The following is a 21045-nucleotide window of genomic DNA, read 5'->3' on the forward strand; positions in this document are numbered from 1 at the left end:
TCCAGTAGACCACAGAACACTCTGAACTTAACACTATTCTTCTCTCTTCCTACACCACCTGACCCTCTTCAGCCACCCCTGTACCTGTCACTTTGAGCTGGAAGTGGAAGCAGCAAAGAGGAGAACAAGAAAGGGGAAGGAAAATGGCCTGGTTCCCAGGAGAGGAAGTTAATTTGGCCCAAGAAGCTCTCCCTCCTCTCCACATTGCCTCCCAAACCCTGATAAGAAGGGGCAGGTTCCTAATAAGGGCCCACTCTAGGCACTTGGAGCTCTCTCCAAGACCCCCGGATGGTACCTCTTCTTCTCAGTCTGGATAAAATGGAGTGGGATTCACGCCAAGAAGGAAACAAACCCAAAGCTTCACCGAGGGTTAGGATCCCAAACCAGAAAGTACAGCTCTGAGTTCACAAGGCAGACACAGAACTGGATTCCTGGTCCCACCTCTGCTCAGCAGCCCAGTGTCCCAGGATTGGGCCCCTAAATCATCACATGGACCACTGCAAAGGAGCAGCAAATATTCCTCCCGGGCTGACCGTGTGCAGGGTCAGGATTCCACCTCACGGCAATGGGCTCAAGCCTAGGAGTTCTTAACTGTGGCTCCATCCTGCCCTCCAACATTCTACAGCTCACGTGGTACCTGACACTCTCAGTGGTGGGTACATCCTCCCAATTCCATGATCAAGAGGCTGAAGTTCAGTGAAATTAGGTGGCTTGCAAAGGCCACACACTCTCATGAGATGGGACAGGTGTTCAACCCATCCTGGCCACTCTAACCTGAGCTCTTCACCCCACACATTGCCCCTGAACTGAGGAAAGAGGGTGTGGGACCAAACGAGTTCTGAACTCTCACACTCTGAGGCCCTGGGCTGCAGCTCCCCAAGAGGCCTCAGCTTCCATGCAAGGGGCCCTGTGATCTAGTGGATCTACCAGGCGGGGAGGCAGGTTCATGTTGGGGCTCTGGGCCACTAATTGTGTGAACTTGGGAAGGCCACTTGGCTCCTGTGACTCAGTTTCCCCACCCATGAATGGAAATAACATTTTCCACCCTCCTATGACTATTGTCATTTAAGTGAAGGTGAATAAGTGAATGTGGAATCACTTTGCAAAGACTACAGCTGTGTGCATGCAGGTTACCCTCGTTATCTGCAAATGAAACTATTCAAAGCTGTAACCACCACAGACTTTACCTGTCTCCCACTGTCACCCCCAGCCTGCCTGGTTTCAGGGTTCTCATGCTAAAGTCAAAGCTTGAATGGACCTAAAGAAGGAATCTTAGTTCATGTTTGTGGATATCCAAGCTCACTGGCATGTTCTCCTTAACCCCATCCCTAATACACACACACATGCGCATGCGTGCACACACACACACACACACACACACACACACACACACACTATTCCTTACTTTCCACTGCCTCAAAAGACTTTTAATGAAATCATTCCCCATAAACATCTTAGACTTACAGAATGGCCATCATTAAAAAGTCTACGAATAATAAAGTTTGGAGAGGGTGTGGAGAAAAAGGGAACTCTCCTACACTGTTGATGGAAAAGTAAATTGGTGCAGCCATTATAGAAAACAGTATGGAGGTTCCTTGAAAACCTAGAGTTGTGATGTGATCCAGCTATCTCACTCCTGGGCATGCACCCGGACAAAACTATAATTCAAAAAGATACATGCACCCTGATGTTCATGGCAGCACCATTTACAATAGCCAAGACATGGAAACAATCTAAATGTCCACCAACAAATGTATGGATAAAGAGCATGTGGTATATAAATACAATGGAATATTACTCAGCCATCAAAAAGAGTGAAATAATGCCATCTGCAGCAACATGGATAGATCTAGAGATTATCATACTGTGAAGTCAGTCAGAAATAGAAAGACAAATGCCATATGCTATCCTTTATATATGGAATCTAAAATATGACACAAATCAACATATCTATGAAAGAGAAATAGACTCACAGACAGAAAACAGACTTGTAGTTGCCAGAAGGGAGGTAGTTGGGTTAGGGAAGAATTGGGAGCTTGGGATTAGCAGATGCAAACTCTAGTATATATAGGATGGGTAAACAGCAAGGTCTTACTGTATAGCACAGGAACTATATTCAGTAGCCTGTGATAAAATGTAATGGAAAAGAATATATATAAAAAACTGAGTCATTTTGCTATGCAGCAGAAATTAACACACTTAAATCAACTAATACTTCAATAAAATTAAAAGAAAAATAAAAAACATCTTAGACTTAGGCACAAAAAATATCAGTGGCTATGGGCTTCCCTGGTGGTTCTGATGGTAAAGTGTCTGCCTGTAATGTAGGAGACCCGGGTTCAATCCTTGGGATGGAAAGATTCCCTGGAGAAGGAAATGGCAACCCACTCCAGTATTCTTGCCTGGAGAATTCCATGGACAAAGGAGCCTGACAGGCTACAACCCACAGAGTTGCAGAGTCAGACATGACTGAGCAACTAACACTTTCACTTATGTTGGCTTCTAAAGTCGCTATTATGTGGGGAAGTTCACAAAAATAATGACTGTAACTTAAGGATCTCTCCACCAGGCATTCCACACGTGCTATCTCAGTTAATGTATCCTTTAAACAACCCTAGACTTACTTACAGAGGAGGGGCTAAGGCTTACTGCTGGGAGGACAGTGCTTGTCCACTCAGCCTCCATCTTCATCCTTCCCAACAGAATTCCAATTGGGTCCAAGAGGTAGTGGTGGTGGTGATAAGAATTGGTTCAATTCTAGACACATTTTGATGATATAATACCCAAAAGGATAAGTAAGGGACTGGCCATAAAGTGTGAGAAAAAAGAGTTAAAGGTGAGATTGGGCACGAAAAGTGTTGGGTGAACTGGAGAACTTTGAACAAACACAAAATTACACATTTTATTATTATGACCTCTCCCTGTCATTGTGTATGGACACTCTGTTTGGGTGGAGAAGTTTTCCCCTCTCAGTCTGGCTCTGTCTTTCCAATTTCTTCTCTCATTATTAGTGTGCAGACTCCAAGTGTGCAAACTGGTTTCCAGAAGAATGTTGCCAAAATAACCACAAGGTTCCATCCTGAGCTAAAAATAAACCATTTTTTAACCTATTGGTAAACCTCACTGCAAGCTGGATCAAGAACCAGCTGAACCCTATATTAGCTCTCCCATGATGCCCTTCTTCCTCTCCACAGCTCACAGCGGGCGGGGAAGACTGAGGGTCTTCATGCTGTTTCCCTGACCCCCTAGGATGGATGTGTGTGGCTGGAAAGAAATGGAGGTTGCTCTGGTCAACTTTGATAACTCAGACGAAATCCAGGAAGAGCCAGGCTATGCCACAGACTTTGACCCAACCACCCCAAAAGGCCGGCCTGGGAGCAGCCCCTTCTCCAACTGGAAGACCCTCATCAATGACAGCACCAGCCATGAGACGGTCTTCTCCAAGCTCCCAGGAGACTACGTTGATTCCCCAGGGCCTGAGACGGTGGTCTTAAATGAAGGAAACCAGCGGGTGATCATCAACATTGCTGGCCTAAGGTTCGAGACCCAGCTCAGAACCCTCAATCAGTTCCCAGAGACCCTCCTGGGAGACCGGGAGAAAAGGATGCAGTTCTTTGACTCCATGAGAAATGAGTATTTCTTTGACAGGAACCGGCCTAGTTTTGATGGGATCCTATACTATTACCAATCTGGTGGGAAGATCCGGCGGCCGGCCAATGTCCCTATCGACGTCTTTGCAGACGAGATCTCCTTCTATGAGCTGGGCAGTGAGGCCATGGACCAGTTCCGAGAGGATGAAGGCTTCATCAAAGATCCTGAAACATTGCTCCCCACCAATGACATCCACCGGCAGTTCTGGCTCCTCTTTGAGTACCCTGAGAGCTCCAGTGCCGCCCGTGGTGTGGCTGTGGTCTCCGTCTTGGTCGTGATCATCTCCATCACCATCTTTTGCCTGGAGACCCTTCCTGAGTTCCGAGAGGATAGGGAGCTGAAGGTGGTGAGAGACCCCAGCCTCAACATGAGCAAAACAGTCCTCTCCCACACCATGTTCACTGACCCTTTCTTCATGGTGGAGTCCACCTGCATTGTGTGGTTCACCTTTGAACTGGTGCTCCGGTTCATGGTCTGCCCCAGCAAGACTGACTTCTTCAGGAACATCATGAACATCATTGACATCATCTCCATCATCCCCTACTTTGCAACCCTCATCACGGAGCTGGTCCAGGAGACAGAGCCAAGTGCCCAGCAGAACATGTCCCTGGCCATCCTGAGGATCATCCGCCTGGTGAGGGTCTTCCGCATCTTCAAGCTCTCCCGCCACTCCAAGGGGCTGCAGATCCTGGGGCAGACACTGAAGGCTTCCATGCGGGAGCTGGGGCTGCTCATCTTCTTCCTCTTCATCGGCGTCATCCTCTTCTCCAGCGCAGTCTACTTTGCCGAGGTGGATGAGCCAGAGTCCCATTTCTCTAGCATTCCTGATGGCTTCTGGTGGGCGGTGGTCACCATGACAACTGTGGGCTATGGGGACATGTGCCCGACCACCCCAGGGGGAAAAATCGTGGGCACTCTGTGTGCCATCGCAGGGGTCCTCACCATTGCCCTCCCTGTGCCTGTTATTGTCTCCAACTTTAACTACTTCTACCATCGGGAGACTGAGAATGAGGAGAAGCAGAGCATCCCAGGAGAAATCGACAAACTCCTCAACAGTGCAGGCTCAAGAATGGGCAGCACAGACTCTCTTAGCAAGACCAATGGTAGCTGCTCTGCAGAGAAGTCCAGGAAGTGATATCTCCAGGGCTTCTTGGCCCCAAGTCTCCCAGGTCTCTCTGTCTCTCTCTCCTCTTCCCACCTCTTGCTCTCTGTCTTTCCAGAAACCAAAATATATCATCTGTGACCACAGACCATCTTTGATTGGAAACTATTTTAATAAACTGATACTTCTGTTCTATTTTCTCAGCTGTTTCTTTTTCAATTGACTGTAGAAAGATTCCATTCTCCTTTCCTGTGAGGGGGGACTTCAGGTCCTTGTGCCTCACCTGTAGTGCCCAAGATCAGCAATATCGTCATCAGGTGGAAGCAAGGAAATGCAGACTCCAAGCCCACCTCAGACCTGCTGAAGCAGAATCTACACTTTAATAAGATCCCAGGTGATTCACTGTCACAATAAAGATGAAGAAGAGCTAGCTCTGATCTTCCTAAGAGGAAGCACCTTGAAAGGCCAGGAGTGGCTGGGAGCAATGAGTAAGAGCTCAGAGTTGTTTTAATAATAGTACCATACACTTGTGTAGCATTGCTTACATTTTCCAAGGCCCTTTCACCTACATTATCTCACTGCATCTAAAAATAACCAGTAGAACAGACGTGACTATTATTTCCACACTGTAGAACAAACCAGGAGACGGCGACTTGCCTAAGGTCACCCATAACCATGAACAGTCAGTGCTGGAACCCAAATCTCCCATCTGCTGGTCTTGACTATTATTTCCACATTGTAGATGAACAAACCAGGAGACGGCGACCTGCCTAAGCTCTCTCAGAATGGTAAACAGTCAGTGCTGGAACCCAAATCTCCTACCTGCTAGCCAGGTGATCTTTCCACGTGAGGAGAATGTGATAGAACAGAGGACAAGGGAGAGAGGAATTTGAGGGGTCTGTCTTTCAGAGGGTCCAGGCAGCACATTTCCAGACAAGCACACTCTTCCTGAGGAGGGGGATCCCCGCTTTCCATGCAGGCTGGGAGGCAATGCCAGCCTGGCCTCCTTGCTCCTCAGTCCCTCCCTTGGGCAGTGGACAAGCAGAAACGTTCTCTTTGCTCATCTCCATGAATTTGTGCAAACACTGGGGATCCAGAGTGTGGGGAGTATATATACCAAGGCCTCAGAGAACTGCTCCAGGAAAATGTACAGGCCCACCTACCTTGGGGTTCAGCTCCCTCAGTCATCAGGGATTGACCAGTAGCCTGTGGGGCAGCTGGGGTGGGAGCAGCAGGACCCTTAGACATGTGTGCAGAGGCCAGTCCCTATCCCCAAGGAGGGCGGTTGTCATAGGAACTGAGGAACTGCCTTCCTGGGAGAGGATCTTGCTCAGCCCATCATGATCCCAGGATGACAGAATGGAGTTGGGATTCCCCTAAAAGCAAGGACGGAAGTTTCTACTCTGTCTCTCCCCCTCACCCCTCAAGTTAGGAGGCCCGTGTCTTCCTCAGACCCAATAACCAATGTCTGGTCACACATCAAAGGAGAGTCAACATCAGAATAATGCCCTTGGGCTGCAGGTCACTGCACAGTTCCACTTTGTGCAACCCAAATCATACACCCACAGCATGTTAACCTTGGAACTTACCCAGTTCCACACAAGCCTGGGAGACACAGCCCTGTAGCCCCAGGTACCACCATACCACTTCCACTTCCAGGTAGACTAATAAATGAACTGGTATGAGGGAAAGCTGATCCTCTCCTCTCCTGTGTCCTTAGTCTAGGCCCTAAGAAACTGGACTCAGTCACATTAAGTCTCCATCATGCTCTAAAAGTCTCAATCTCCTTTTTGCATGTTAACTCCAAGATGTAACTTGGCACTGAGTCATAGAAAGATCTGGCCTTGGCTTTGCAGCCCTTGGAGCTGGGCCAGCAGGACTCCTGTCCCAGACCTGAGCCTCAGGTTTCTGAACTTTGATATACCTTCCTCACAATTTCCTAAGTTCCCTTTCAATTTTCTTCTTGAGATCATTCTCCAATTCTCTTCACACCCTTCAGCGTCCAAGCATAGGGTTGACCAGATGTCCTGGACTCACACCTATGGGATTACCCTGAAGCCTTATGCCAGGCTCCAGTGCCAGGATGGTGGTCTGCTGAACAGATTGCTCCCACTGTCTGGGGTGGCATTTCTCTTACAGGCTCACACAAGCTTAGATGCCAGGATGGTGATTGGCACTCTGATTTAGGGTGATGCAAATTTTTATATACACTAGGGCCCTTGCAAAAACCATTTGCCCAGAACCTAAGCACATTTGACAAAAGAGCCCACATGCCCACATTCTGCCTTCTGGGAGCCACGTCATCATAATCCTTTATACTAAAACCTCTCCCCACAGAGAAACCCTTTGCCCTCTCATGTCAGCCCTCCAAGTAGATATTATTACCCTCATTTTGCTTTATGAGGAAACTGGTTCAGAGAGGTTCAAGGGCACACAGCCAGGAAGCAGTAGAGAGGGATGTGAATCTAGGTCTCTTTGATGTTAAAATGTATCCCACCAGGCTGCCTACCCAGAGCATCCTAACCCAGAGAACAGCCTCTGCTGGAGTGAGGAAGTGGGGTTGTGTCATGATACAGACTGGGCACATTCCTGGGAGCAAATAGGCTCTTCACCTAAGGCCCCTACTTTCTTATTCTTTCTAATTTCATATTCAGAGGCTAAGCCACGTGCTGCATTACAGCTTCACATAATGCAAACAAGGTAAGATACTTAGACTCCAGAGCAGACTGGACCAGTGTCCCCAGAAGCCAAGACAGAGCTCTGGAGCTGCAGCCATTCTCTTCCTGGGATCCTGTAGGAAGAGTCCAGTCTAGCAGGGCAGAGGGAGCCATTCTTCTTCTCCAGTCAATCCATTTATCCCCAGGAGTTAAGAGGACTGATCATGGGATTCTGATGCCCAGGAAGCAGGTCTAGGCTTTCAGGTTGGAGTAAGGGAGTGGGGCTGCAGAAACAAGCCCTCCAAGACACCGCCCCCACCCTCCACCGCCATGCCACTGCTGCCAATAGGCCTGGTGTCATGGTCTCTGCGTGCCTGCACTGAGTCATCTATTTCTTCTCCAACAACCCAGGGAGATGGACTATGGGAGTTCCCTTCACCATCCATCTGCCCAGCCTCCTGTTGGCAATGGGATCTGTGGTCCACAGTGGAGCACCCAAGATGGCTTATGACAAATGGAATGGAGAGAGGAAGGGCAGACAGGACAGGGCTGCCCAGAGGGTCAAGTGCCAAACACAGAAGGAAAGATATTCCCACTCTTATCAAAGAGGGAAGGATTGGTCAGCAGCTGGGCTCAGAGAAGCCTGCTTTAAGGAGGGCAGAACGGAGCCCTGAGGCTTCATTCAGCCAATTAATATTGATTGAGCTCCTACTGTGTGGCAGACAATTTATAGCCACTGAATAAGGACACAGAAAGAACAAAAAGTGTCCCTTTAAATTTTCACAGTAAAAATATGCATAAAGTAAAAGAAACAACAAAAACATTTTCACAGGATGCTATAATTTGCAGATGGCTTCCAAATCTTGTGTTTTCTTTTCTACCATGTCATGCTGGCTGTCTTTGCAAAGAACTGTGCAAGTCAGGACAAACCTTTGTGTCTATTCATCATTCTCTTTTAAAAATGCTTTATAAACCAAAAAGTTTCAAAAACTTAAGGATTTTTTGACTAGAAAGCTTTCTAGATTTGAAATCAAAGGACTTGGCTGAGTTCTTACTAATTGTATCACTTTGACCTCAATGAGCCTCAGTTTCATTTTGTGGAAAATAGATTAAAGAAAAATACATACCTTGCAGTAAATGGGGCCATCCCCCAACCCCAACACACACACACAGACAGACAAACAGCAGTGAATAGTTTCAGAGACCATCCAGCTGCCCTCTTTTACCCAAACTGGCCAATCAGGCTCCTCAGAACCTCCACAGGCTGTCAAAGGGGCTGCTTGGGACCTGCCTTCTGCTTGAGACAGGCCCTTTTGTGACTTCTTACTTCTCTCATTCTTATACTTGTACTCAACCTCTTTGAGCTTACTTCCAAATCTAAAAAAAAAAAAAAAATGTACATAGTTGTACCTGCCTCACCGGGCTATTGGGAAGAACCAGTGATGGAGTGTTATTAAAAGTAGCTTACGGCTGTAAAGCACTACACAAATGGAAGAAATTGCTACTCTTTAAAAGCTGTCATTTTAGACCAATTAACACTGTCCAAGTGAGTATCACTTCAGTTCAGTTCAGTCTCTCAGTCATGTCCAACTGTTTGCAACCCCATGAATCACAGCACGCCAGGCCTCCCTGTCCATCACCAACTCCCGGAATTCACTCAGACTCACGTCCATCGAGTCAGTGATGCCATCCAGCCATCTCAGCCTCTGTCGTCCCCTTCTCCTCCTGCCCCCAATCCCTCCCAGCATCAGAGTCTTTTCCAATGAGTCAACTCTTCGCATGAGGTGGCCAAAGTACTGGAGTTTCAGCTTCAGCATCATTCCCTCCAAAGAAATCCCAGGGCTGATCTCCTTCAGAATGGACTGGCTGGATCTCCTTGCAGTCCAAGGGACTCTCAAGAGTCTTCTCCAACACCACAGTTCAAAAGCATCAATTCTTCGGCGCTCAGCTTTCTTCACAATCCAACTCTCACATCCATACATGACCAATGGAAAACCATAGCCTTGACAAGACGGACCTTTGTTGGCAAAGTAATATCTCTGATTTTCAATATACTATCTAGGTTGGTCATAACTTTCCTTCCAAGGAGTAAGCCTCTTTTAATTTCATGGCTGCAGTCACCATCTGCAGTGATTTTGGAGCCCCAAAAAATAAAGTCTGAGACTGATTCCACTGTTTCCCCATCTATTTCCCATGATGTGATGGGACCAAGTGAGTATAGAACTAGCTTTACAATCCAAGTCAGATCATGACTTGGTCTCAAAGATAAAAATTAATTTCAAAGACAATATAAAAATAGAATGAATGGATACAAAGCAGGGAAACTAGTAGGAGTAAGGATAATATGATGCTTAATAAACAACTGCCCTCTTCTGGAAGTTCTACACATGTGTTTCATTTCCTCCAAAGCAATCGCTATAAGGTAAGTATTATTTCTGTTTTACAGATAAGGAAACTGAAACTTCAGAAAGTTAAGTAACTTCTCCCTCTGCTGTACTGGGGGGAATCATCATAGGCACCCCAACATCAGGCTGATCAGATATAGATGGTACTCCAGTTGTCCTGTCCTACCACTTTCTTGCCCAAAGACCCAAACCCCATGTCTGCCACCCTCAAGTCACCTTCACCCAGAGGTGCACAAAAGGTGCTAGTGCCACCACATGGGCCACAGCGCTCCCTGTGGTCTGGGACGTTGGAGAAGCTGAGTTTGGAGCCTCCACTTCCACCACACCAGCCCCTCTATAGGCCCACACCTGTGCAGAGGCCACTCAGAGGAGCTCAGCCACTCGTCTGAGAAGGCAGGCTCTGTAAAACTCCCAGGACAACCTCCTGGCACAGAACCTGCAACAGCAGTGTGGTCTGGAGTCGCTGCCACCCCAGACGCTCAAGCACAGGCTATGTGTCCTGCTTCCCCAGCTTGGCCAGAAGCTTGTCTCCTGATGGCCCTGCCCAGCCCTCACTCTGCTCTACACACGGTCCCTCCCCTGTGACTTGCTCAGCACTCCCTGATGTGGCATGAGCTGGTGCAAGAAGCCTCGGGCCCGACGCTTTAGTTGCAGATGGCAGAAACCCAACTGAAATGGAACCAAAAGAGAAGACTTTATTGGCTCACATGACTGAGAAATGCAGGAAAGCTGATGGTAAGCCCACTGGGCCTGGGGACTCACACACCACCTTCAGAGCTCTCATTACTTCTGCCTATCGCCTTTGTGTGGACATGCAAGCATTCCCCAAGGAGAGGGAGCATAGCAGTCCCAGGACCCAGTCTGATCACCATCTAACCAAAAATGTATAAATACGTATAATCACCTTTAGGGCTTCCCAGTGGCTCAGATGGTAAAGAATCTGCCTGCAATGAGGGAGACCTGAGTTCGATCCCTGGATGGGGAAGATCCCCTGGAGAAGGGAATGACAACCCACTCCAGTACTCTTGCCTGGGAAATCCTATGGACAGAAGAGCCTGGTGGGCTACAGTCCATAGGGTCGCAAAGAGTCAGATGTGAATGAATGACTAACACACACACACTTAATTACCTTTGTATCTAATTACTTAAATACCTCACACGTTAGATCCAAAAGATAGGTGTTTTCATCTGTCTCTGTTTAGTCACTCATTGGTGTCCGACCCTGCAACCCCATGGACTATAGCTGCCAGGCTCCTCTGTCCTTGAAATATCCCAGGCAAGAATACTAGAGTGGGTTTTCGTCTTTCTAGTCTACTGCTGTATTCCCAGGATCTATTATAGCAGAGAGCAGTTGTTCAATCACTGCTTCTTGAATTAATAAATTGTCCCTTCAAGCCCCCCCTCCCAACTACCCTAAGGAATCCAAACCAAGCCACTCTGTAGGCCCGGGGAGATCTTATTCTCCCCCTACTCCCAATCTCCCCCAGATCCTAGACCTACAGGCTGAAGATACTTCTTAATGAGGAGTGTGACGATAAGTGACCCTTGAAGGCATTATGGGGGTGGGTTCTGGAGCCTGGCTGCAGCTAGAAAGGGGCCGGGAGAGGCCTGGCCTAGCACACACCCCAGTCACCCTTGGGGAGATCATTCTGCCCTTCTCCTGGGACTGCTCAGCCTGGCGGACAGAAGAGAGGACCGCAAGGAGAGCTGGAACCCCCTTCTCTCTCTGAGAGCCCCACTCTGAAGGTCTCCCTGTCTCAGACCCCTTCACAAGCTTCCCACTGGAACAAGTGAGCCTCCAAAAGTCTGCCCTGCTCAAGGATCCTGGATGTCCCGCCTCCCGTGTCCATTTGGACTGCTTCCCCTAATGCCCAGGCTGCCCACCCTGCCCCCTTCTGCAGCCTTCCTCTCCTGGAGTCCTGCAGGCCTGCCTCCACAGCAGCTGCAGGGAGGGAGGGGGAGAGTGCACCCCCCATAGGTGCGAAGGCACCCACCAACACTCTCCCCAGCCCCACCCTACACCCCTTGTTCCCTTGTAGGTCCTGGGTTGGAAAAGAAAGAGATCCCTGCCAAGATGATTCTACCCAGAAGCTGATTCCAGCCCCCTAAAAAAATTAAATGCATTCGCCTTGTGGAGTGCAGCACTCCAAAGGCCCTTTGAAGTGAGAGGAAGAAAGCTGCCCCGTCTCCCCAGAGACCACTGAGTCTAGAGACAGAAGAACATTTGCCCTCAAACGCAGGGATGAAAAGGAACGGGGGGAGGCAGGGAGCCGGGGAAATGGGGGAAAAGGAAGATCAGACAGGTTTTTGTTATTGCTTCTCAGGGGAAGCGGAGGTAAGAAGCTGCCTGCAAAATGTCACCGGCTAATGAATGCTGTTTCACTCCGGTGCCGAGGTGTCAGTCAGGAGGCAGGCAGAGGGATGACAGCCGTCCTCATTAGGGACTCTGGGTGGATCTGCTGCTCTTCTGAGCTGGAGGGGCCAGGGCTGTGTCCCGTCCTTCCCACTTGACTGTATAGTTCTCTTGTTAAAGGCAAGAATAAATATAAATATAACAGGAAAAATAAACATGGCAAAATAATACAAAACTACCAAGGTTATTGTGAGAATTAAATAACATATGAAATTCCTTACCAAAGGGTAAAACATGCTACCAAGTAGGAGGAGATGGATGAAATCCAGGATCAAAACTCTCCTGCAGGTAGTAAAGAGCTCAAGGGCCGTGGCTGTGCCTTTCTAATGTTGGTACATAACAGTTGCTCAATGAATCAAGGGACACAAGGAGGAAGAGAAAGGGGCAATCCAGGGCAGAATGAAGACCACAGGAGGGCAAACCCAGAGGTCCCCAATTCCCCCTATACTTCCCTTGATAATGATAATAATCATGATAATGATAATAATAGTGACTCATTCACTTGGAAAATTACTTCACCTTGGGTTGAAGTAATTTCTTGACACAGAATTTTCTGTGCAGGCTCTGAATTCTCTGTTTTCTGAGAGTCCAAGGAGGAGAAGCAAGAACAGCGAGATCAAGCCAGTCGATCCTAAAGGAAATCAACCCTGAATATTCATTGGAAGGACGGATGCTCAAGCTGAAGCACCAATAATCTGGCCACCTGATGCAAAGAGCTGACTCATTGGAAAAGACCCCCACGCTGGGAAAGATTGAGGGCAGGAGAAGGGGACGACAGAGGATGAGATGGTTGGATGGCATCACTGACTCAATGGACATGAATTTGAGCAAACTCCAGGAGATGGTGAAGGACAGGGAAGCCTGGTGTGCTGTGGTCCATGGGGTCGCAAAGAGTCAGACATGACTGAGCAATTGAACATAACAAAGCAGAAGAAGATAATGAACACCCAGCATGTGCCCAGTTCACTTGCTTAGGCACATAGATGGCTTGCTCACTCTGTCCCCACTATGAGCCAGACACCAAAAAAGGCTCTGGGGTTACTGAGACTGAGAGGGGTCCCTGCCCTTGGGGAGCGGAAATAGCCTTCACAGAAGAGCCAGAAAGCCATACCCCACCTCCCCGGAGGATGGGTCTGAGGCCTGTGCCTCCTGATAAACCATCAACTTTCTGAGCTCTCCTGTGAGTAAATAGCCAACTCCACTCCCCGATTCCCTGGCTCCTTCAGACTGGAAGGGACCCAGCCCCATGTAGACCCAACCCCTAATCTGTCCTGGGACAGAGCCCACAGAGGGGAGTCTGTGGACACAGCTCAGTCTCCTGCCAGGCACTCTGCCCCATTGGAAGCCCCACATTCACGCGGGAATGAATCTGAAGTCCAGGAGGACAATTCTGCTAGTGTTGACAGAAATTCTAGTCTGAGAGAAGTCTCCTGCCAGGAGAGCAAAGCAAGAATCATGCTCCCTTCTGGGTTCTGAAGGATCAAATACCAAGATGTTTCCCTTCGAGCAGAGAGAGGGGAAAACAGGGCTTTGCATTTCCCAAGAGAGGCTCATCTGGCCTCATCTTAGGGAGAGTGGGGACCTCGCTGCAGGGTGTGGTGAAAGAGGCCAGGTCTGTGTCTCTCTTTCTGTTCTTCAGGGTGACAGAGGGGCACAGAGAGGAAGGGAAGGCTTGTGGCTGGGGCCTGAAGTCTAGCAGGTTGATAACAGAAGAGGTTTTTTTTACAAAAGCTTAAATAAGTGAGTAGAAAGAGCAGAGAACTGCAATCTTCTCTTTGAAACTGGATAAAGGGGCAAAAAAGAGGGGGAAAGCTAAGACTAAGAATAGTTCCTTATAAAGGAAAAAGATGTTCCGATGTCTTGAGGTTTGTTTTAATTTTCTCAAAAACATCATCTGTAAATTAAATGCTCAAGTTCAACTGTTTTAATGACAGATGGGTGCTTTTTTAAGTTAAGTAGGCTTGGAGCACTGTGCTCGCTGGTAAGCACAAGCAGATATGGCCATGTTGGATCTGAAAAGTCAGGATATGCAAGGAGCTGGGCCTTGACAGCCCTTCTCTTACAAGTCCAAGTTGCTCACACTCCCAGACACTCAATCCTTTCAACTATAATTTGGAGCTATTAAGGCATATCTTTTAGAGATGCCAAGAAAATCGGATGAGATGTCAATTACAAAGCCCCTTTCATAGAACTAGCACTAAATAATTAGTAGACTTCGAATTTCCCTGAGCACCTCCATGAGATCTCGAAAAAAGAAAAACGGTTCAAAACATAATCAGGGTCCCGTTGCCACTTGGTGGCAGCATACCTGACTCAGGCTGGAGCGCTACTTGGAACACTCCTGAGCAAGCCTCTGGCTTCTGCCTCTACAGGACCCTTAGGACAGCACCGCATTTTCCCAAAAGCAAAGATGCCTCCTTCCAACTCCCCTGTGACACTAACCATGTCCTCAGGATTCCCTTCTATGACAGGAATAACCGCAGTAGTAATTAATGCTGCAGTGGGTGCATGCATGCCTGCTAAGTCACCTGGCTCCTTGCAACCCTAGGGACTGTAGCCCGCCAGTTTCCTCTGTTCATGGGATTCCCCAGGGAAGAATACTGGAGTGGGTTGCCATGCCCTCCTCCAGGGGACCTTCCTGACCCAAAAATTGAACCCTTGTCTCTTAAATTTCCTGCACTGGTAGGCAGATTCTTTGCCACTAGCCACCTGAGGACCAAAGACCTGGTGCACCCAAATAAATAAAATTTAAAATACGCATTTATTATTTCATGGTTTCTGTGAGTCAGGAACCCAGGCACAGCTTAGCTGGGCCCACAGGCTCAGGGTCTCTCATGAGGCTGCCCCCAGGTATCGGCTGATGCAGCAGTCACCTTGGAGCTCAACTTGAGGGCAGGGATCTGCTTCCAAGCTCACTCACGTCCTTGTCGGCAAGGCTTGGTTTCTCCAGGGCTTCTGGGCTGAGGGAGACAGTCCTTGTCCCTCCTGCTGGCCAAAGGTCATCCTCAGTTCCTTGATTGGTGAACCTTTTCATAGGGCAGGAGACAAAAAGGCAGTTTGCTTCCTCTGAGTGAGCAGGTGAGAGGCATGAGTGGGGCAAGTGAGGTGGGATCTGCAGTCTTGGCCAACCAGCCTCGACACTGATACTCCATCACTTCCAGGTATTGGCTGCAAGCAATTCATTCAGTGTAGCCCACACTCAAGAGGACTGGGGCATGTGGTTTTGCAGAACAAGTGTCCAGCTGTGATGTCTTGGCTTCAGTCCTTGGTTCTCTGAATTTTTGTAAGGAGATCATTCGGTTTAGGGGGCAGGGAGGCTATGTTGAGGATGCTTGATAATATTCTAATGAACTGGCCCTGCAACAGCCATAGAGAAAGGTCACCCTCATGAGAAAGATGGCAAAGTGTGCTCTGAAGGAAGTGGATTTCCAGTGTCAGTCTTCCAACAAGGGTCTTAGACAGGTGGAGTGGGTGCGCGCCTCTACTATACCCTCCCTTTACTGTCTGGATATGAGCTTCAGGGCAGAAGGCAATAAGATGACATGGGAGGCAGCATAATGGTCCCCAAAGCTGTCCACACTGTGATTCTTGAAACCTTTGAATATGTTACTTTAAATATGCCAATAGGGATTCTGCACATGTGGCTAAGTTAAGGATCTTGAGGTGGGGGGGATGATCATGGATTATGTAGGACCCACTAAAGGAGGTGGGAAGTCTGAGTCAGGGGATGTGCCAACAGAAGAAAGTGTGATGAGACCATGAGCCAAAGCGTGCAAACAGCCTGTAGTCACTGGAAAAGTCAATGAGGAGGATTCTTCTAGAGCTCCCTGAGAGAATACAGCCCTCCTGACACCTTAGCTGTGGCCCACTGACCAGTTTTGGATTCCCAACCTCCAAAACGATGAGTTAATATGTTTGTGTTGTTTCAAGCCACTAAATGTGTACCAATCTGTTGCAACAGCAACAGATAACTAATACCATTTGAAAGTGAAGTCGCTCAGTCGTGCCCGACTCTTAGCTACCCCATGGACTGCAGCCTACCAGGCTCCTCCATCCATGGGATTTTCCAGGCAAGAGTACTGGAGTGGGGTGCCATTGCCTTCTACCTGTTAAAAGAAATGGAGATAGAGTGGGTCAACACATAGAGCTTAAGCCTGACTTCTAGGGACTTGCTGCTCATGTGTACTCCCCTTTGAGTCATCTAGGGCCTGTGCACTAAAGCCATGCACCCCTGCCCAGGCCAGAGAGTTAGAAGGAGCTGCATCCTTCAGGGGACCATGAGGTGAAGGCAGCAGGGATTATCAGAGATCCCCAAAGCAGAGGTGACTTGCCTGTGAGGTCCACCAGCCTCTACTCTCCAATGAGAGAGTCTCTGAACCACACCCACCCTGGAGGGGCAGGTCTTATTTCTTGGGAAATGGAGGTCAAGGCTTATAGGGGATGCCCCACCCCCCAACGCTGACATCCTCTGCAGCACCAGGAGGCCTGACATGAGAGTCCCCTGCTCCAGGGCCTTAGATGCTAGGGGTTGCCTACCAATAAACCTAAGGAGATAGTCAAAGCTGCCAGAAGCTTCAGGGGCAAATCCTAGAGACAGGGCCTCTTCGCCAGCCTGCTTGGAGCCTCTGCTGAAGCCAGCCTGCAGCCACTACCCCTGCCCAGAAGGTGTCCCCATCAGGTCACAGCTCTCAGCTTCCCTCTGGCTTCAGCTCTCAAATCCTCCCTCGAACCCTGTTGGGACTACAAAGATGACATCTCATCTGGGGTGAGAAAAATCTATAAAAACCTTTGTAGGTGTTCTGGAGCCTGATGAAGTCCAGCTGGCCCTTCTGCAGTAGTAGAGCTGAAGGAAGTTGGTCACAGGATGCCCCAGGGAGGGACAGGCTGCCATGAGACCAGGGGCCCATGGAGAGAGCAGCTGAGCCAGCCTGCTTCTCTTTTCCTCCGTGCAAAGCTGTGGCCCATGTCAGGGGCTCTGAAGCATGGCTGAATTGGAACCATACCTCCCAGACTATAAACTGGGACACTCATTGGCATAAGAAACATTCTGGCAAATGGAATCTGATTTCAGAATTACCATATTTTCTAGGACACTGCAACCAATTGAGAGAACCATGGACAGAGTATTTAAATTCTAAAACACGGTCTCCCTCAATAAATCTAGCCACAATAAGCTCTTGATACCTGCCATCCCTACAAAGCTCCAAAAGGGTGAAGGTCATGCTTTCCCCACCATTGATGCTTTCTCACCTAGTGCTAGATGTATGTCATAAATATTTAATGAAAGAGAGAGAGTGAAAGAAAGCATTTGCTTTGACAAGGCCAAGACAAATTCCCAGAAAATTTGTCCCAGACTTCATGCCAGGGCTGCCTGGGAAAGACCACACAGGCTTCCCCCGTGGCTCAGTGGTAAAGAATCTGCCTGCAGTGAAGGCAACAAAGGAGATGTGGATTCAATCCCCAGGTCAGGAAGATTCCCCTGGAGAAGGGAATGGCAACCCACTCCAGTCTTCTTGCCTAGAGAACCTCATGGACAGAGGAGCCTGGGGGCTGCAGCCCATAGGGTCGCAAAGAGTTGGACATGACTGAAGCGACCGAACACACATGCGCAGTCTCCTATTTCACCCTCTTTCATCTCTCTCGCTCAGTACCTCCAGGGGGCAAGGGCTTTTTCAGGGTCCCTCTGCCCCCTTGGGGCAGACACACTGGAGCCCACCTGGTTCTTGTACCTCTCCTGCCCGACCAGTCCCAGAACAAGCTACAGTGTTTCCAAGCAGGCCAGGCAGCTTTAATTCCCCAGGCCTACTCCCCACCCCCAGGAGCTGAATGGGAAAGGACAGATGAGAAGCTGGGTGGTGTGGTCTTCCCCATGGACACAGTGGGAAAGGGAGGATACCTCTTCAGGATGCCACTTGTTATGAACTGAACTGCTTCCCTCCAAAATCTATATGTTGAAGCCCAAACCCCGATTGTGACTATACTTGAAGGCAGGGCCTTTAAAGAGGTCATTAAGGTTAAATGAGGTCATAAGGGTGGGGCCCTAATCCAATGTGACTGGTGTCCTTATAAGAAGAAGAAGTGACATCAGGGGTGTGTGGGCGCAGAGGAAAGGCCACGAGAGGACATAGCAAGAAGGTGGCCATCTCGTCTGCCAGTCAAGGACAGAGGACCCCGGAAAAACACAGCCTGCCAACACCTTGATCTTGGACTTCCAGCCTCCAGAACAAAGAGAGATAAATTTCTGTTGTATAAAACACCCAGTTTGTGGTGTTTTGTTACAGCAGCCCTACCAGATCAGGACACTTCTCAAGGTGAAGAAGATGCAGAGGTCTGAGTGGTCAAAAGTGAGAAAGAGGCCTGGGAGACATACGCACAAGTGCCCAGTGAACTTTTCCAGGGAGCAGGCTGTGGGTGGCAGAAAGCCCTTCCTCTCCCTTGGATATTTAAATAAACCCTTTGAGTCCAGTCCAAAACCATAGCCGGCCAATGGCTAGAGTATCCACAGGGCACCTTCTGCGCCAACCTGTCAGTAGGTCTCTCCTTCTTGAATCTTCTCAGACCCCAACTTCCCTCCCTAACTGGTCTGTGTCTGGGAGTCCCTGGAAAAGTGTGGACTCAGGAACGTGCGTGGGAATTCTCTACTCTTTGCATGTTATTCAAGCCCACCAGGGACACAGGCGCAGTCACTAGAGCTCTGGCCCCAGCACCCCACCCCCAAAGCTGAGGGCTGCCTGCTTCATTGTCTCAGGAGCTGCTGTCATGAGACTGGCCACCAGGATGACTCCGGGAGTCCCGGGGACACAAGCCTGAGCATCTTGATGGCCAGTTTTCCCACAGTCCACTCTACTGCTTATGAATGACTTTCTTAATGAGAAATGTCCTCAGGGAGCTAGAATGGGTACAGTGACTGAGATTTGGTGCTGGCGGTGGGGAGGGATGCGGGGAGGAAATGGCACGCAAGACTCCCCAGGCCACGGTTCAAAGCTGCAGGACTTGTGGCTGCCCCTGCCTAGGAAGCTCCTTGATGCCTCTCACAGACCCTAAAAACAAAACTTCAAGGACACAGCTATTCTGGTTTCAATGCTAAATGGAACCCCGGGAAAGAAAGGAACTCTCAAGTTTCGTGGCGCAGGCCAGAGGGGTGGGCAAGGACTAAAGGGTCAAGGCCCAGCACCTCTGATGGAGCTTTATTGTCACCCAGAGGAGGTAGCAAAGCCCTGAGCAGTCTCAGAAAAGGAGATGCAATTCCACCAGCCAGGATAGGGAGCTGACCTTGGTCTGCGTCTTACCAGCACCAGCCCAACTCCAGAAAGCATCTCCTGAAGCAGGTCCTGGCTGCTCAGCAGGCTCCCTGGAGCTCTAACTCCTTGTGGGGATTGGGGAAGAGCTGTTCTGCCAGCTAAGAAGGGCTGACTCAGCTCTCAAGCCCCCGGGGCACACACAGTAGCACATCTTTGCCTGGCCGGCTCTAGCTCAACATGTAATTCTGATATAACAGATGATCCAGAGAGGTCAAAGATGGAGGGGCCCAGAAAACAGAGACTGGAAAGGGAAAAGCTAACCAGCGAGAAGTCCAGAGAGTGAGGGGTTTGAGGGCAGAGACCACATCTCCTATGTGTCCGAGTCTCCTGCTGAAGCTGGCACTGTGTCCTGTACACAGCAAGCACTGAGTGAATTCTATTATTTGGCTGGCCTGGGGTGTGAGTGTGCTAAGTCGCTTTAGTCATGTCTGACTCTGTGACCCTATGGACAGTAACCGGCCAAACTCCTCTGTCCATGGGAAAGAGGAAATGAGGTAAGCAAAGCTGGCATTTGATATTAGGTCACTAGAGGGCACTCCAGGACAAGAGCTGAGCACCCCTCGCATTATTTTAAAAATTTAGAGACAATGGTTGAGTATGTTTATTCGTTCAACATCTTCAGAACAATTATTCTAAATGCTATGAAGTGTGTTTATTCATTCAACGTACATCTTCAGAACATAACACTAAGTGCTATGAAGGATGCAAAAGGATTGAGATACGATTCTTGTTCTCAAAGTGAAGTGAGGTGTTAGTCGTTTAGTCGTGTCCGACTCTTTGTGACCCCATGGACTGTGGCCTTCAAGGCTCCTCTGTCCATGGGATTCTCCAGGCAAGAATACTGGAGTGGGCTGCCATTTCCTTCTCCAGGGGATCTTCCCAACCCAGGGACTGAACCCGGGTCTCCCACACTGCAGGCAGATTCTTTACTGTCTGATCCATCAGAGAAACCTATGTATCCATATTTATCTACCAGTAACTTCTAGTTTTTAAGAGATGATTAACCTTCAAACAGGCTTCCCGGTGACTCAGTGGTCAAGAATTTGCCTGCCAATGCAGGAGATGTGGGTTCGATTCCTAGGTTGAGAAGATCCCCTGAAGTAGGAAATGGCAACCCACTCCGATATTATTGCCTGGAGAATTCCATGGACAGAAGAGCCTGGCAGCCTACAGTCCAGAGGAGTTGCAAACAATCAGACATGGCTGAGCACGCACGCAAACAATCTTCACACACTGTTCCTTCTACCTATAAAGCCTGTCCCTCTGTTAGGTAGGTAGAATAGGGAAAAGGAGTCCAAAATGGTGGTGGCTAAAAGACAAGGAAGGTCAAAGGGAGGTCCTTGGACCAGAGTGAAGACTTCGGGCAGAACAAACGGCACTCCTGGCTAAGCCCAATTTGCATAGGGCAGGCCCAGGTGGAGGAAAAAAAACATATAAAAGGAGGAGCCTAAGCGCTCTCTCATGGACTCTCTCTCCCGCGTGCGTGCGCTCTTTTCTTTTTCTCTCTCTCTCTCTC

General features: G+C 48.9%; 1 protein-coding gene across 1 annotated transcript; it reads left to right on the forward strand.

Moving 5' to 3' along the window:
* Positions 1-3250: 3250 nt before the first annotated feature.
* On the forward strand, positions 3251-4938 carry KCNA10 (potassium voltage-gated channel subfamily A member 10). The gene has a single exon (XM_055586879.1). It carries the CDS (start codon positions 3251-3253, stop codon positions 4784-4786), a length of 1536 nt encoding a protein of 511 aa, XP_055442854.1. The 3' UTR covers positions 4787-4938.
* The last annotated feature ends 16107 nt before the right edge of the window (positions 4939-21045 follow it).

This window comes from Bubalus kerabau, chromosome 6 (genome assembly GCF_029407905.1).
Source record: "Bubalus kerabau isolate K-KA32 ecotype Philippines breed swamp buffalo chromosome 6, PCC_UOA_SB_1v2, whole genome shotgun sequence".
Taxonomy (NCBI): Eukaryota; Metazoa; Chordata; class Mammalia; order Artiodactyla; family Bovidae; genus Bubalus; species Bubalus kerabau.